This window comes from Rhinolophus ferrumequinum, chromosome 27, assembly GCF_004115265.2.
Source record: "Rhinolophus ferrumequinum isolate MPI-CBG mRhiFer1 chromosome 27, mRhiFer1_v1.p, whole genome shotgun sequence".
NCBI classification, from domain to species: domain Eukaryota; kingdom Metazoa; phylum Chordata; class Mammalia; order Chiroptera; family Rhinolophidae; genus Rhinolophus; species Rhinolophus ferrumequinum.
Genome location: NC_046310.1, coordinates 9,285,315 through 9,304,279, shown reverse-complemented (window position 1 = coordinate 9,304,279; position 18,965 = coordinate 9,285,315). Strand labels below are relative to the sequence as shown.

Below are 18,965 nucleotides of genomic sequence, written 5' to 3'. Positions count from 1 at the left end.
AACTTATAAGTGATTTGGAAATCTTACAAAAAATTTTATAAAAAAGTGTTGGACAGTTTTTAATCTATAGAAGGAATATTTTACTCATTTAATAAAGAAAAAGAAAAATGTCTGTAAAAGCAACGTGTCAATCTCATCAGTTTTAAATAAAGTAACCAATATTTTATATATTTTTACTAACAATAAAAAAAAACCTACTGGTATTTATCATGGCAAAATATAATAGAATTTGATAGTAAATGGCACCCTTTGTCCCATTTAAAGTTAACGAAATTTCTTTCCATTATTACTCTTTCACATACTAATAAAATAAAAAGAACTTTGTAAGAAGAAGTAAAATGGTAAGCAGTATATAAATATTGTGAGCCTTGATTTTCAGCAATAAATTATTTTTATAATTTGAAAACTAATCTATGTTTAGTAATAATTATCTTTATAAATTAAATCATTCTACCATAGGCTATTAATACACCTTAACAAAAAGTTTTAATTAAATTCTGTTCATGTGGTTGCTATACATACATTATTCACTGAATTATCTCATTTCAAAAACATAACTTAGAGCTGTTTACGACTATAGTTACGGTATATTTATTTCATGGTGATACATTAGAATTAATCATGTATATTAGGGTAGTGTTTATACTTTGCTGTTGTGAGTGTGGTGAGTAAAAAAACAACAACAGTGTATTTGACAGTAAACATAATGTCAACTATGGCATGATAAAATATAAAAAATAACAGGAAATTTAAAAGGACATGATGTATATGGCCATCCTATATAGGTTGTGTTGATGAATCCATTCTAGTATTCCCTCTAGCTTGTGCTGCAAAAGAGACCAGTGAAAGAATATTTCAGCATTTCTCAGGAATGCCTATTTTCACTTCGCCATTTATGAAACGAAGCAGGGAGTGGTACGGACAAGCTACGCAGAACAAGATACAGTTGAAAAGAAGAAGGATCCCAGTCCCACAGTAGTAGGACCCTTTCGGGTATCCAATGGGAAGAGCGGGCAGCAGTAAACTGACTGCAAGAGCTCAGCAGGTAAGAAATGCATGTGCACTGAGCACACACAGCAGGGCCTATAAATCCATTGTAATAAAGAAAGGAATCAGAGCACATCCTCACTACCAGGAAAAGGTTTTCAAGGTTGTGAATCAGTGGTCCTGGACCCGTAAGATGGACAAATTTGGGTTATGTTGCCAGATATAGCAGCGTGAAGGTCAGCAGGAAGGCCTGAAATGAAGGTTTAAAATTTTAAGAAAAGCAAAAGCGATGGTCATCCAGGATGCACCGGAGAGTCAAATCACCCAAGAAACTTGGAATGGCTCTATTACTGTGGGTTAACGCGGCCACTGTAGTGGAGAACACATGACACTTTAGGACTGGAGAAGGTAGTTGACGACACTGTGAGAATTATTTACAAGCTGGATAGAAATGTTCTGGTGGAGTAGAATTGTGAGGGAGGCCGCCTAAAACTACAGAACCTGTCGAACGAGATCCTTGGACTTCTGTCTTCATTTTCTGTTTGACCTTTGTCACATCTGAGGCTGTGGACAACTTCATTTTCTCACAATTTCCTCCTCTGCTTCCTGTGATATTATGTCTCTGCTTTTCTATTTACCATCTAGTTCTAATTCCCTTTTCTCTGCCTAAATCCTACCTAATGCATTCCACAAGCCCCAGTTCTTGGTTCTCTGCTCTACTGTTCCCATACGTTTTCCATCAGGTGGAAAAGCCTGTCATCCTTTAGTGCTGCCACTAAAACCTTTATCTCCAGCTAGGACTCTTAATCTAAGCTCCCATTCAATAGTTCACTTGCATGAGCATTTGTTGAGTTGCCCACGCTCTGCTGAGAGCAAAATCTCCTTACAAGATACCACCACATGGAGGTGTGCTAACATCATCACACACTCCAAGAGCTCAAAAAGATCTTTCTGTAAGCATCACTGAGTGCACCATTCAGAATGTCTCTTATAAACAGCCATGCTTTCCTTATCATTCTAACCACTAATCAGCTTTGTTGAGATAAAACTGAAGCTATCTTAGTAGCTTACAAAACAGAAAGTTTATTTCTCACCCACAGTGCTTGTAGGCTAAGGTTCCCCGGAGCTGAGCTCCACTTGTCTCTCCATCTTAGCCCCGAGCCTAAAGGAGCAGCCCAAGAAAGCAAGAGAGGGAAAGCCTCTTCAAGCTTCATCTTGGCTGAGGCAAATACCCCCATTGCTTACAATACGTGGCCAAACCCATGAATGAACAGGGTGTCCCATTCATAAACTTGTCCCTCGCCACTGAGTTGCATGTTTTTTATTCCACCCAGCTGGACTGTAGAATCTATTACTCTACATATACTCTTATACGTTAATGTTATTGCTCACACTGGTCCTCTTTCCAAATTTTTGTCTGCCCACATCTCAGCGACCCTTCAAAGCGAATGCCAAATGTGAAATACTTCACAGAGCTCACCGCCACCCTCAAAGTCAGAAACGTGACCTTTCTCTTTGAGCCCTGTTGGTCTGATGTTTGCCCCTCTTCTAAAGGGCTGAGGATTCTTATCTTAAATCAGAGTTCTCTGCGTGCATGTTTTCAGCATTACTTTATGGCAAGCTCCTGTCTTATTCATCTTTGTATCACTTGTGCCACGTAGTCTCTGGGACACATTGCCTTGTTCACAATATTGACCAATCTGAATGTTTCAGAGTAAAGAAAAGTATGTTTTGGGAGGAAATCTTGGACATAAAATGAAGGGGTCAGTCCAAGAACCTTTGGACTTAAGCAAACTCCCTTCCTAACAATGAACAAGATTAGTGAGAAGCACTTTAAGTCTGTTACAGATGTAAGAGCAGGACTGTTTAGTTGAATTAAAAGAATAAACTTTTCACTGGTTTTGGTGGAATTTTAAAATCTTAAGTGGCATGCATTAAAGAACTGAGAATATGAAGTATTAAAATAGAAACAGAACTCAAGAAAAGCATGTTATTTAGAGAAGTTATCACTGAAAGAGTGTCATCTGTAGGGATTTAAATGATTTAGCTCTTAAATGTGTTAAATAACATTTTCATCAATGATTTACATAATTAAATGGACATAACATATGGGGAAGAGTAATAAAGCATTGGGGAAAAGTCATGGTAAGGGAGGTGATGATGTCAGGGCAAGGCCACCTTTAGATAACAAAAACGTGTAGAGGACATCCGATCTGCTTCATAAGAACGGAGCTATAAGAGAGAGCCAACACTTATAGAAGTTTACACCAGCACTATTGTTTGAATTCTCTAGTTGATTTCATTCAATCTAAAATATCAGGCTCTTCCTCCAAGCAGTGCCTGTACTTTATTACTGTTTTAAAATTTTCTTGCTAAAGGTGAACTCTTATCGATTTGTTATCTACTTATTGTTTTTTTCTTTTCCTTCTCTATATCTTTTAATTTCACTTGAACACAACCAATCAAGATAAATGAAGAACAAATTTAAACTATTACAGGAGAAAATAGTAACAAATCAGAAAATTAATGAAGCAGGCCACTAATTAGAAGACTTCACATTTTGTCTCAAGAAAATTACCTTTTTCTTAATTTCCTAGAGCTCAACCGAGTCTGAGTTGAGTAAAAGCTGACATATACTTCTGCAAGTCTATCGGTGGATATAGATGGTTGTGGTATGCAACATTTCTTAACATGAGTCTTCACAGTAATCCAACAGTCAAGAACAGAGAATGGTAAGTAGCATAGAGAAAAACTGCCTTATTTTTATTTTGTAGAATTAACTTGGGGCACTTCAATTCAACTGATGTTTATTGTCTGTGCTATGAGTTAGGGAAGAGTCTAAATATTGCTGATCCAAAAATGAACAAGCTACAGTATCTACACTGAAAGAGTTCCCATCTAGAAAGTAAAGAAAATCATCAAGAAATAAGTACATATAAATACATACACTATGAAATGTATTTTAACAAAAATAAAATATATGGTATAGTTTGGGTATAAAGAAATGAGCCATCAATTCTTCATGGAAAAATCAGAAAAGGCTTCACAGAAGAGGTCTTATACTAAAAAAAATCCAATTTTGATCTTATAGAAATATCATAAATAACTTCAAAACTACCTATAAATATGACCGAAGTAAATAAGTTACAGTATATTACATAACTTTAATGCTAATATATATATATATATATATTTATAATATTTACCTTCACAATTAGTTGGTAATGTTTTCTTGCTAAGTAACCTCTCCACCATTTTTGAATAACTACTACTATTCTTTGTAAATACCTGGGTGAAAAAATATACTTATTAGTACACTTTCATTGAAACAAAGATATTTCTTAATTTTTTTTGCTTAGAATATACCTTCCTAGAATTCAAGAAATCAAATCAAAGCCAAGTATGTGTGTACTTGTAAAGAACAGAGAGTTATCATTCTGGGATAAAATTCCTCATTCCTAGAAGTAGAGAAAAGGCATAGATAACTATTCAGCATTTCTTTTGGGCTTCTCATTAAACAATTTTTAAAATTTTCAATTACTCTTCAAAACTGTCTAAAATATTTTTCAATGTTAAGACCATAAGGCAGGTTACAGTGACGTGTTGAGAAATAAGCCAGGTACTATTGATGTGAATCACTGTAAAAACTTAGAAATAATTCTTGAGGTCAACACACAGATCCCCTTTTCATCCTTCCCTTGTACTACCGAGTCTGTCCAAGCTAATGTCACGTTAGTCTGCTGAACTCAAAACTACTTTCTTTGCAGCCATGTTCCTACTTTGTATCTTGGCCAAAGGAGAAACCTCATCTTCACACTCTAATTTGCATGTCTGGCTCCTACAGGCTAATAAAAGGTCATCTGAGTATACAGTACGATCCCCAGGTCACATTCTAAATTAGTACAGATGAGGCCTATTCTTTCTCTATCTTATCCCAGAAAACATTTTTGTCAGAATTGAAGGGAGAGTAAAGAAACGTTTGAGCACTGAAGAAGAAGTGGGAACGGTTAAGGGTCAACTTCAGTCTCTTTGTAATAGGAAGGGCATCATTTTGATATCATTTACCTTTACCTACCAACATGTTGAAAGGATTGGAATTGTTTCTCTCTGTGTTTGTGTGTATGTGTGTGTGTGTGTGTATGTGTGTGTCTGTTTTCTTTCTTAACAGTCATTGAATCATTGCTATAAATATAAGTCCAGACATTTGTCACACCCTATGGAACTGAAGAAAATCATTTAATCAAGTATGTTTATGATACCGAGAATTTTTAAAAATAGATATATTGCCAGTGTAATTTAGTTTTTGATATGCAAGAAACGATCAAAAGAGTTATATTTTTTAAAAGGGATATCACATAATTTATTAACTTCATTATAAGTAACATAAAAGATTATTTGAAATGAGTACTAGATGCATAAATTACATTTTCTAAGCAGTATATTTTTATGATATATCTAGATTTTCCATGTAAAAAACAACATACCTGATATATGACCGAATTTGACATCCTCGAAACCAACTCTGGATTTTAACTGCTGCATCATGTTCTTTTTTCCTAAATACATCCACAACGCTTAAAAAAGAAAACAAAAAAATTTTTAAGCCTTTTTCTTAGCCATTAATATAATTCTAAAGCAAATCAACCTGTTAAACTTAATCTTTAATTTCTTCCAAAATAATTATAATTCAAATGTCATTTTAAATGAAATTAAAATACTAAATAAAGCATTTTAGAAATCATGAGCTATGTTTTAAAATTAATCTTTCTCTGAGGGGGCACGTGCTTTCAACAGCTTTACTTTTTAAAATTTTTATAATCACCTATTTTGCAACTAATTAATTTCCAAGTGATTTTTATAAGGAAATAAAAAACAATGTGCTATTCTGTATTATTTTAAAAACACAGTATTTGAATTTACTATTCAAATGCCACTACACATATTGTACAAGATTAAAATGCTTGCATATTTCACTCAATGCGTCAGTTAAATGAATTGCTTCTAAAGTAAAATGAATCCACCACAGAATGCCAATTCTAGATAGAATTCTCAGAACGTCCATTTCAGTTAAATGAGGCTGGGGGCAGGGCCATATGCTTTATAAAGAGATAAAAAATTCAGCCATTAGATTTACTAACTTATACCGTTTCCCCAAAAATAAGGCCTACCTGGACAATCAGCTCTAATGTGTCTTTTGGAGCAAAAATTAATATAAGACACTTTATTATGTTATATTATATTATACTATATATTATATAAGACTGGGTCTTATATTACAGTAAATTAAAACCCGGTCTTATATTAATTTTTGCTCCAAAAGACGCATTACCACTGATTGTGAGGCTAGGTCGTATTTTCGGGGAAACATGGTAGCAATGAAAGGTTTAATCAAGACAGATCTCCGTCTAAATTTTCCCATCAATCCCTCCGCATCCCCATTTGATAAAGTGGTATCGCTTAGGTCTCTGGCTCATAACTAGCACTTTATGTTTGCTGAGTAAATAAAGAATGGCTAATTGATTTCTTATTTTTAAAAGAAAATTCCCTCAGAGTTGTGCTTTATGGGAGAGGTCATTTTTTTATTGTTGTCATTATAGTTTAAATATACAGACTTCATTAGATTTATTTTAATTAGAACAAAAAACAGAATGGAAAATAAAAGCACTTCGAAAAACAATTCTTAGACGATACCATGAAGTTAGCTGAAAGAAAACAGGATGAGCAATTAAGCTGTGGATGACAAGCAGCTGGAGAAACAAGTGGATGGATTATAGTTCTGGATAAGCAGGAAAGAGAGTGACCTAGAAACCCTGACTGGAAAGGACTCAAAAAGCAAAGGGAGGAACAAAGATGATGCAGCCACGTCAGTGACCCGGATATGAAAAAGGAGTTGTGGAGAAAACGCACAGCAGTCATTAAGGTGTGGTATATGTGTAGAACAAACTAAAAACTACACAAAGAGTGAGTTGCATTACCTGATCACAGAAGGCACTGTGATAAGAGTGCCATATGACACAATGAAATTTGCTGGAAATAACTAAGTATGGGAGATCACGCTAGACAGTAAGAAGAAAAAGTTTCATTGTAGTTGTATGCTTGCTCTGCATGTACCAAACGATAGCAGAGAGGCAGATAAATTCCTGTTAGGGCTCATGGTATGTCTTCCATGTGGCAGTGAGAACAGGCAAGCCCTTTCCTCCCTGGGAGGACTACATTAGGCCTCTCTCACAGGTCTTCATGCTATTTAACACGATCATATCTCATGGGTGTTTCATGATGGTCTCTCCACTATACTTTCAAATCCAAAAGGCAAGCCGGTAGTCTTGCCTGTTTTGTCCCACGCAGCATTCCCAGTGGTTCCAGAGAGAAAATGAATGCTACTCCTGCAGTAACACTCAGCCTTTGTCTTGCCAGAGCCATTCCCCTGGGGAACAGCACGCCTACTGGCATATTGAATCCCTGCAAGGAGGCAACCCCCAAGCTTCCTTCACTAGACTGACTCACAACATAGAAATCCCTCTCTATTTCAGGGTGACAAAGTTGTTGAGGTGGCCAACAGGTGCCCCCACACTCTTAATAAAACTCGAATTCTGGGGTGGTTACAGGTAAAAGACAGGAAGATACCTGAAAGAACCTGTTAAAAGAAAGAAAAAGAGTAGTAATACCTTAAACACTTCATGCGCCAAGCACGGTTCCTAGCATTTTGCATACCAATGAAGTAACTCATATATAATGCTTTCAACACCTCTATCCAGGAAATCATTATTATCCCCATTTTTAACTTTGAGGAAGATACTGAGGCAGAGAGAGGGGTATAGCAATGTGCCCAGGGTTACATATTCCAACGGATCAGAGCTGAGATTTGATCCTAGGTAGTCTGGTTCTAGAGACTGGCCTCTAAGGGAGAAGAATCATCAGTGCCTCTAAAAGAGAAGAAAGGATGAAAACAGGAGAGGAGGGAAAGTAAAAGGGGAAGAAAAAGAAAAAAAAGGGCAAAAGAAAGAATGGGGAGACTACATGTAGGCCATTTTCAAATATAATACTGAAATTTTGCTGCATTAAAATAACACCAATCTCCGTAAAATAATCAAATAATCTAAAGAGACTAAGATGTGAAAAGATACCAACATCTACAGCACAGAACAAAAATTTCTGACTATGACAGGTACCGATGAGAATGTATTGAAATGTGGATTTAAGTATATTACTGGTACAGATATAGTCTGGCCTTTGAACACACACAGAAAATTTTCATTTATATAAATGGAAAACTTGCAGACTTTAGACATGCTAATTAGGGATGCATACCTGTGTGAAAACTATAACGAGAATGATAAGCACAAATTTCAGGACAGACACGAGTAAATTTCTAAAACCTGTCATGTGTTCATATACTGAGAATTCATAAAGGAAAAAACTGAAGACTTTGTACTAAAGTCACTATATTTAAGGAAGAAAAAAAAAAAAACCTTTGAAAAAATTAAACCCAATTGAAAAGCAGAGCAAAAGACAGGCAATGTACAGAAAAAAATATATAAACAATTTTTAATTTTAAATGTTACATAAAAAAATGCTGAACTCTCAAGGCAAGAATCAGCAATTTTATCCCAAGAAATCTACTTTTTTATGATGTATCTATTGTACTGTTAAAATAATAGGAACTACCTAAATAAACAGATACACTGTAGTACATCCATAAAATAAAATACCAATTTGTCCTTACAAAAAATTAAGTGGATCAATATGTCTTGACATAGAGACACAACATGATGTAATGTGAAAAAAGATAGATACAAGTACAGCATTATATGTTTCCATATTTATAAATAATAAATTTAACTGTGTGTGTATGTGTGTGTATATATATATATATATATGAATGTATACACAGCAAAAGTCTTATTTTGTACAAAGGAAGTTATTAAAAGTGGTTGTCTTTAGGGAATGAAATGTAAAAGAATGCCCGTTACAAGCGACGCGTATTTTGCAGTGTGACAGGCATTAATGGAAAGGCGTCATAGAGGGAGACCATGATTAAGCCGTGTCCAATGCTATGAAGAAGTCAGGAAGGCAAGGTCAATGTTTCAAGGGGTTGCAGGGTTAGAGGGAATCTTTAATTTTTCTTTTAAAATCTTATCCTAGCCAACAGTAAGATGTGATAGTGCAGGATACAAAATGTCGTTTATGGCAAAAATAGGAAAGATATGGCAACACAGTTTCCAGTAGTGTAGACAATTCAAAGAAGATAGAGTGTGAAGAAGATAAGAGTAATTTTGTTCAATAATGCTGATGAGAAGTGAAATTCATGATAATGGAATATAACAGTTTCTTAAGGTTATTTAACCCTTCTTTGCCATTAACATTTACTATAGCATAGATTTATTTTCCTCCTTTTTAATATAATCTATTTAAATTACTGAGAACATGTGTCTCTGCTTCTCCAGCAATAATCAACAACTGACTACCTTTGCAAAAGAGGAAAAAAAGAATAAGGTATACAGATGCAGCTAGTACTTGCTTTGAACGAATGTATAGTTTGAATTTACCCTTTACTTATAATTATTGTTAGAAATGCAGAAGAGAAGCAATCAAATTATCTGTTTTGAGTTTATGTTTTCTAAGCTTTCCTGCTAATAATGCTAACATACTCAAGAGAAAAATTAAATTATCTCTTTTCAGAGTTACAAATAATAATGTACATAAAATACAAGCACACATATTACATGACACTAATAAGAACTACACAGAATAAAGCGAAACATTAAAAAAAATAATAGTTAACTTACTGCTAAGTTTTAACTTGTGTGCTGAAATTTGACTTCTATACACATTTTTCTCTTGCCCTTTTTTTAACTGCTTAAAAATGAAATTTACAGATACTTGGGTTACCATTGGGATGCTGACTACTTATACAGTATGTCATGAACTGCTAGACATTTTATGTTTAAAATGAAAAATGTGGGTAACACTTTATTTTAATGGTATATTAATTAGTTCCAAAGTACAATGAAAATCCTATAGCAGTGAATAAAATATGACATCTACACGAATTTGAAATAAATCTATTATGATCAGTATTATCACAATGAATACTAAATGAATTATTAATGATGAAAGACCAAAAGTATTACCAGGAATGTAATAAAACATCCAGAGAAAGCTGGAAGTTTCCAGTCACTTCATCATCAACTAGAAGTAAGTACTGTAACCCTGGATAACACTATAGTCATGTGTATCATTACTGGCCAGAAATTTACTGACAATAAACAGACATTGAAAAAATGTGTTGTTAAGTATCTTTCCAGTAATATGCAAAAACTATGCCTTTCACACATCAACATGCTGTGTTTATTCCGACCTATGTGTATTAGCTACTGAATAAACGCTCAATTAAAAACGCAATACTTTTCCTTTGTCATTATCATAACTTCCAATATTGGCGGTCCTGTATTATAAGATATATTGATGTGCAAAATTATTATTATTGTTATTATTTTGCAAATCATTCATTATTAGGTCTTAAGGGTGCCAAGCTCCTCAAAGGCAGAAACTATCCTTAATCTGTACTTTGTGCTCTGATTGTCACCTGGGTGCCTAGTAAGATGTCAGTAACTGCTGCTGATGAGAAGAAATAAGACTACAGTCTAGAAGCTAGAAGTCACGTTTTGTTTTCATTACTTGGCCTCCTGATCATTATTATCTCACAGCTCAATGAATAATGAGCTACAAATACATGAGAAGTAGATCATACAGGAGGAGTATCCTGCAGATTTAGAGTGTCCTTTTAAAATGCTTTAGTACTCCGTTTTCTACCACTTCCTTCTCACTTCATTTCCGGAACAATTAAGTCCTAAAGAAACTGGCAGTTGACAGGAAAGTAGGAACCTGCGCTAGACCCGGCGTGAGGGGAGGGGCTGCAGTGTGGAGTGTGGGTGCGAGAGCCTGGGCGGGATGAGGTGGGCCTCTGCTCGTGGGGGCTGCCTGCAGGGAGGGTGCCACGTCAGAGTAAGGAGAGTGTTAGCACGGAGAGAAGGCCTGGCTTCAGGGTGTGCAGGAAAGTGGAGGAAAGGTTCCACCTGAAGGGCAGCCAGCACCGGGAATCAGAGCCCACGAGTGAGGAAAAGGGAGTGGAAGTCAATGAGCACGTGGTTGTTCGGCGTGGGGAGGCAGAGCGCACAGCCGGGTGGAAGGGATGCATACACACCTTCAAATGACCTGCTGAAAAAATAATGCCTGTTAATTACGAAGGAAAGAAGAGAACATAATTTATGCCCCCAAATCATCTCTGTGCACTGGACAGAAGCCTTGCTAAGTTTCACTAGTCAGAATTGACTACAGTGAATAACAGAAAAATCAGCAGTTAATTACAACCAAGGGACTCATATCCAACTAAGCTGTCATTTGCTTAAGTTAACAGGACTCAGACGATTGTCCACATTCAAGCACAGGAGACCAACTAATTATTAGACTAAAATGCAATCAGGAACTGTTGCCTATATTAGAGTTAGAAAGACACTGACTAAGTTTATGGGAATAATGGATTCCAGAAGCAGCCAATAGGGAACACGATACTTTAGGCTGACACGGGTATGAAGCACAGGCAAACCACCTGTCTTGTACAAGAGTCCTTCCTACACCAGGTATTTTCCTTTCCTCAGCCTGACCTTAGAAAGCAGGTTAGACTTCCTGGGGTACAGGTGATCCTTCAACAACACGGGTTGGAACTGCACGGGTCCACTTAAAACGCGCCTTTTCCCCCCATACATACAGTGGGCCCCTTGTGTCCATGGATTTCATATCTGAGGGTTTCAAACCCAAGGATTCAACCAATCGTAGTTTAAAAACAGGATTTTCTCATTCCCAACTGCAGATTACCAATCATGGTTCACAACGATGGATTCCCAGCCACCAAAGGAAAATGCTGTTCTCCACACACAGTTGGTGGAATCTACGGATGTGAAGGGCCAACTTTAGAGTCAAAATAATATGTGGCTTCTTGACTTGCCCTTAACCCCCGACTTGTTCAGGGGCCAACTATACTTCCATGCAGAGACTTGATTTAAAGTCCCTCTGCCTCAAGCATAAGCTTTGGACTGAGATGTATCAAATGTCACTAGATCGTTGACAAGTAATTTACACTTGCTACATTTCATTGTCATCAGCTGTAAAATAGGAAAAAATTAAAATCACCTTGTAAGGTTATTGTGAATCTCAAAATAATGTTTGTGAAAGCATTTGACAGAGTTCTCTCAGCATACAGCAGATATTCAAAAACAATGATTTCCCTTTCTACTTCCTTCTCTGTCCTCATACCCCATGTTAGATGGCGAGAGATCTGGAAACTCGGCAGTTGGATAACTGGTCTGTATGGTGTCTCTGCAGAACTTCCTCCCTCTTCCTGAGTAAACTGCTGTCTCAATATTCCTCTACACGTATCTTCCCCTTCAGCTAAGTCAATTCAAAGAGATTGTATCTCTTCTACCATCTCTTTCATCATCACAAACTCCCTCAGTTTTGATTTTTTAAACTAGAAAATGTGCTGCTTGTAAAGAGAACTATGTATAATATGATTAACTTGTATCAAATAAAGGATGACTGACATTACTGTTACCAGTAGAATTTAAAGGTGAAACATTTTTCACGTAGAAAAACAAAACAGTATATAGCCAATGAAGAGTTTTACCCGTACACATGTAAAATCTAAATAACATAGCACCAAAAGATACCACTATAGAAACTCCGCCGAAGAGGGACATTTTAACTCATTCCAATTAGTATTTGACAGATTAACTAGACAACATTGAAAGAAGGATAAGGGGAAAATGAACACGTATTAAACTCTTCTATTCACAAATAGGATAGTATCAATAACCAATAAGTCACAAGAAAATCTCAACAATTCAGAAGAATAGAAATGGAACTAGAAATTTATAGTGAACTTTCTTTTTAAGGCCAATTATTTGTCAAATAACAATGGAGGACTATTTTGTTCCATCCTGTAACATCCTAGACACAATATTCAGCCTCTTCCAAAGGCAGGTCAAAACGTGAATACCGACCCACTTCCTGTGCCAGAACTTTCCAGGGGGCTTGGGTTGGCCAGGCAATGAACAGTCTCCCAAGTCTCCCAAGACTCCCTCGCTCTTTCATCGCATATGTGCTTCTTGGGAGTTCCACAGCCTTCCTCTGCATGAGGCAGAGGGGTTTCTCCCTTTCTGAGTGGACTTCCCAGGCCCTGGAGGACTCAGGTGCTAAGATAAGCACTTAGTAATAATACATGTCCCCGACAAAGTCTGCTTCCAATTTCAGAGGTATCCTGGTGCCAGCTATAAGTTAGAAACATTTTTGCCACACTGCCTTGTTACCAATATAGAACGAAGACATTGAAACAAACCAAGGAGATTAAAATTGTTTCCTCTAACTCTGCTCCCTGCATGTTAATGGATTTGGAACAGTATTATGCTCAGGCCAATTGGATTTCTGGGTCTCTGTGCTTGCTGCCACTTTGCTGATCAGACCAGTGTAGTGGGAAGAAAATCTTGCCGTGTGTGGCAGTGAAAAGCATAGGCCTTGGAGTTGGATTAATTGGGTTTGAGATATCGTAGTTGTGCGACCTTACACAAATTACCAAAATCTCTCTGAATCTCATTTTCTGTGAATTATATGAAAAGGGAATAAATACATGATCAGGAAGGATGTGTAAGAATTGAATGATAGGCCCACACACAGATCCTTTTCTAAAGTCTCCCTGTTTATGCCAAATGGGGCTTCACAGGAACTCCTGTGAGCAATGCAGATTCTTCTGGCCATAACTGTGACCCACTGAATCAGAATCTGCCTTTTAATAAGATCCTCAGTTGACTGCAATGTACACTGAGATTTGCGAAGCACTGATCTAATCAATAACAGATGGGAAATGACAATAATTTCCTAAAGATATTGCCTGTTTAGTTTTTCTGCTTATGTTAATGTTTTATACACTTTTTGCCCCCAAAGCTATCAATACCCTGTTGTTGTTTTTTTCAAACTAGGCAAACTTTGGAATTTTGATTCCTTTGCAATCTTTGAGACTTTCCTTCATACTGAAAATGCTACTGGGAATAGTAATGATAATAATAAATGAAATGGAGAACATGCCAACTTATTCTCCTCATGGCCTTTGCATAACCCTGTCTTTTCTCGAAGCAATCTCCAGTTTGGGGAAAATGTACCCACTGTCAAAAGCCAGGAGATGGGGACAAATGTTGACACTGAAATCTGTAAAAGAAATTATGTCTGTTTGCAGTGTGGCACTTCACCATCCTTTTCTAGAACATTGTTCTCAAGCTCTAAAAATATGGATTATTAATACATTAGCTTCTACCGTTGTGAAAGCCAAATGAGATGCTACGTGAAAAAGTTCATAGTCCATGCCCAGCATATAAACAGTGCTCAAGAAATGTTAGTTGTTTCCCTTCCTGTTCATCCTTAATATATAGTAATGATTTCTTAAATGCTGTATGCCATTTTAGGCTGTGAATATCAAGAGGGACGGAGCTTATTTCTTTTACATATATAAATAAACAAGGACCTGCTGCATCCGCTAAATGATTGCTAAATAATTTATCTGTAATTAAGATAACATATAGATAATAGATAATTACTATCTTTTGCTTTTTCAGTTATGTTTACTTAAACCAGGACCAATGACTGATTGAAAGATTCATTTATGGAATTATTAGATAAATAATTATTGTGTAGCTACTATGTGTCGGAACTATGATAGACATAGGAGACAGAAATAATGATGAGCAAAAAAATGACACTCTCCACTTCCAGTTTAAGAGGGACAATAGATACTGTCTCACAACAGAATGTAAAATTGAATCGTGATTAAGTGCTGTGAGAGAGGTACATGGCCCTATGAGAATGGAGTCGGTGAGATAAATGTTAAAATAAGAACAGCTCGGCAAATTCGTGTCTTACTGACTTATTTTCCATTGGTATGCCATGTCACAATACTCTATCATCCTCTAATTCACTTTTTTGGCATTTCTCTTAAGTTGGAAAAACCCCTGGGGCATTGCTCCCAGAAGGCCACTGTTAAAATGAACCTCTTCCTGATGGAGAAGTCTGGGAGGAGGGAGATGGACAGGCTGCTAGTATGTTCCTGAGCCCTCTTCTGTTACTTAATATACTGGTACTGGTTATCCAGATGGCTTAGACACGGTCACTTTAGGGACACAACTGAGTCACAGAACAGTTGAGTTCAATGATATTTGTGAAAATAATGGAGACATAAATTCCCAGGTAGATGGGGGCTGTACTAGCTCAGCCAGATAGGGGAGCCCAGGTAACCCCAATCAAGCTATTAAACCTTCAACAGCCAGGATGTAAGTTTCATCAAATTGCAGAGAGATGTCAAAAACAACAACAACAACAACAAAAACACTTCATTTTACAATTTTATCTATGCCGGGCTTTTACTTAAATCATCTCAAGCTGATATCTATGCCCCCCCCCCATCTATAATTCCCCTGTATGGTAATGCTACTTTTAAACTTGTGATTATGTTTGCAGCCAACAAATCAAGGGGAGAAGTGGGTGGTACTTATTGAATTTGCTGATAGAAAACTGGCTCTAGTCAAGCCAGCTCTTTGCGTGACCCCTCCCCCCCAGCGGATGACCTACCTGTTCCTAAAGTAGTACTGATGTCCTATAAACGTGGAGCGAGCTTGCAGCCGGGCTAAGGTGGCCATTGCCTCTCTGAGCCTGGTTTCCCACTGGTGTTACTATCGGTCTCCAAGGCAACCGAGCTCAACCATAACGCTAGTCCCGGGGGTTCCACTTCTCGTTTACTCCACTTTCTTTTCCCCCTTGTTTCAGTTTCTGGAATATTAGATAGACACATGAATAAATTCTGAGTAGGACAATGTTTTATTTATTTGCCTCTGTGTTTTCTGTGAGTAAAACTAGGAGGTTCTAGGCTAGAGGGGGGAGAGGAGCACTAATGGTCGCGCCGGGCATCCGGTTTCTGCCTCCCGTCTGCTTCCGGAAGCTCCGCTCAAAATGCTGAACTGCTCTTTGGAAGTCGTTAGTGCTGTGGTCGTTGGAGACTGTGCTCGGGCCTGAGCCTCGAGGCCAGGCTCCTGGGTGTCGTTAATGTTCGGGGCCGCCGGGCGCCCACCGATCGGAGCTCCAGCCGCCGGGAACAGCTGGTGAGGCTGGCGGCCCTGGGGATGGGCGATGAGGAAAGGGGGTGATGGCAGGAGGCCCCTGGACCTGGACTGGAAAGGGGGAGGGAGCGGTGACGGATGATCTGAAGACAGGTAGGCCTTGCTCTCACTCGTGCCTGGGATGGACGCAGTTTGAGGAAGGCGTTGAGGTGTGTGCAAAAGGTGGATGGAGGCAGACAGTAAATGCTGGCTGAGAGCTTGTCGAGCATGCGAAGGTATTTTTAGGAGAAAAGCTTTCTGTACTTCCAAGAGCAATTCATTTCCTCGTTGATGGGTGACAAGATGAGGTACAGGAAGAATTTATCTTAATCCAGGCTTTATTCCCTCCCCCCCACTTCTCTTTTAAAATTGACTAGATTATACCACGTGTCCTGGAAGCTCAAATCCCAGAAATCTTGAGTTCTGGAAGTTTGGTAGTGGAAGCGACCTCACTCGCCACCCTCTTTTTTTTTTTTTTTTTTTTTTTTGGAGTGAACGTAACCTACCTGTTTCTGGCCCTTGAACGTTCCTTTCTAGTTCAAATGAGGTATGTATGGGTGTTTCCTGAGATCATGTAAATGCCAGGATTAGGTTTGGGATTTGACTGTGTCTACAGTATCACATCACCAGTCCCACTTTAGAATAATATATTGCCTTGACTTTTCGAACTGCTTTCACATATTAAGATCCTTCACTTTATCCTTCGGACAGGCCTGTGATAGAAGATTATTACAGGCACAGAATAGTGAAGTGACTTATCGTCCTAGAGCTAGAAGCTGGGTGATGGATTCTAGTTGAAAACTCTAATGCCTGTCCTGTTTTTCTCCCTAGCTCTTTTCCTCCAAGCATACACAAGACAAGCAGTGAAACAAGCAGATTTTCCATTAATTCTCAAACATAAAGTGTTGAACATAAAGGTGAAATGTGGCTGAAAATGTATGTCCATTCCTAGATTCTGCAGCAGATGAGAACGAGAATTTAGCAGTCTGTGATCTCACTTTATTTTGCATCACCTGTTTCTGAAAAGTTATAAGAATATCTTGTCTAAAATGTTGTGAAGGAGATCAGATCATTCTGTAGTTCATTTTATAATGAGTATACATTTGATTTTACTTCTTTTAAATTCTCACATTTTCCATTCAGAAAAGCAGAGGGCACTTATTTTGTTTTTAATAGTGATGTAAGTAGTGTAAAATAAAACATATATTTCTAAGTGTTTAGTATTTTTAGTTTTGGCGGTTGTATATACCGTGTAACCAACACACCAAACAGGATATAAGACATTTCCATCACCCCAGACTTCCCTCTCCAGGCACCTTTCTTAATGTTTCACCATTCAGTATCTTGTTAAGGGAGGCGGACAAAGTGCTATGCAGGTCGGTCTTCTCTTACTCTGGGGATACTGGTTTCTAGGATAGATGGCTCTGTAATTCAAAAATATGACTTTCAACTCCTACCTCTCCCTTCCACCTTCTTCCTAAGGTTATGTCCTGCTTTAGAATACAGAGAGCCACCCTTCTCCAGCTCTCTGTTGTTTTCCTGTGGCAGTACACAACACATCCTTTTTTATGACACCAGAATATAACATAGTGCGTAGCACTTAATCAGTGTTTTTGAATACAGTTCTTAAAAATCATGCTTGATTTGGCAGAATGAATATGCTCCAGACAAAAGGAACTTTTATTTTCTAGCTTATCTGCACAACCATCCTCTTATTCAAAATTTCTTAATGGAATTTTTTTCATGCATTGATGAGACATGTATGTGCTCTACTATGCATGTATGTTTCATCCCAGTGTCCCTAGGTATACTACTACTAAGTAGTTACCAGGTTTTACATACATATATCATCATATTTAAATTTTTCAAGGTAGATTCTATCACTTTTCTTTTGCATTTTAGAGATGATGAGAGGGACAAATTTAGTTTGACTTGCCCAAGTGTCATATTTGCAGTATGATTCCAGAATGTTTTACAGAAATTCTTAACCACCCTGGTGTAATGCCTCTGATGTCTGAACAATATACACTATCTCAAGGAATATATAAACTGGAAAGTATATGCCTGGAGTTGTTAACCAACTTGCAATTCCTGATGGGTTTAACTCCCATCTTGACTACAACTTTTTCAACAATGTCAAGATTAGTTTTTCAATTTTTAGGTGCCAAAAGGGTAAATGTAGATGTTTAACAACTTGTTGAAAAGTATGACTGATAGTTTATAGTTAAGAAGCCTAAGGAAAAAAACGTGTACAATTAAATAAAGTTCCTGTGATTTGTTTTTTGTATGTGTGAGGAAATGAATATAATTTTAAGTTAATCTTATAAGTGATTCATGTTATGTTTTTCTAAAAACAATATTATAGCTGAGAGCATCTATCACTTTTTGCCTCATTACTCACATAGACTTTTGAAATTAGGGTCCAAAACATATCTGTCTTGGTACATCTAAGGTTAATGGTTTAAAATTTGATTTCATTTGGTGGATAAATCACAGTTAGAATTTAGATACACTATTCTTTATTACTTTTTATATTAATAATTTATATTTAAAGTCAGTTTCTGGGGATAGAACTAAACAAATTTTAAAAATTAAGTCCTTGATAATGAAAATAGTGAATCATTATTGACACTGAACTATAATGTCTATTTTTTTAACTTTATGTAGCTTTGCTTTTAAAAGGACATTAAAAATAAACTGTTGATTCTGGACCTTTGTTTCTATAGTTTCATTCCTATTTGGTATTTTGTGGGAGGTTTTTAACATTTTATTTTTTTGTTTTGT

General features: G+C 37.0%; 2 protein-coding genes across 5 annotated transcripts in view; one reads left to right on the top strand and one right to left on the bottom strand.

Moving 5' to 3' along the window:
• SPATA17 (spermatogenesis associated 17) overlaps window positions 1-15,742 on the bottom strand; it is a 173,148-nt gene extending 157,406 nt beyond the window's left edge. For all 3 annotated transcript variants that reach the window (XM_033099356.1, XM_033099354.1, XM_033099355.1), the window contains exons 1-3: window positions 15,658-15,742; window positions 5,472-5,561; window positions 4,194-4,275 (exon numbers count right to left, since the gene is read on the bottom strand). In XM_033099356.1, coding sequence (XP_032955247.1) covers window positions 4,194-4,275; window positions 5,472-5,561; window positions 15,658-15,725 — 240 coding nt within the window. In that variant the 5' untranslated portion in view covers window positions 15,726-15,742. The remainder of the gene's footprint in view (window positions 1-4,193; window positions 4,276-5,471; window positions 5,562-15,657) is intronic.
• Window positions 15,743-16,017: 275 nt separating this feature from the next.
• GPATCH2 (G-patch domain containing 2) overlaps window positions 16,018-18,965 on the top strand; it is a 146,634-nt gene continuing 143,686 nt past the window's right edge. For both annotated transcript variants that reach the window (XM_033099743.1, XM_033099742.1), the window contains exon 1: window positions 16,018-16,184. In XM_033099743.1, coding sequence (XP_032955634.1) covers window positions 16,129-16,184 — 56 coding nt within the window. In that variant the 5' untranslated portion in view covers window positions 16,018-16,128. The remainder of the gene's footprint in view (window positions 16,185-18,965) is intronic.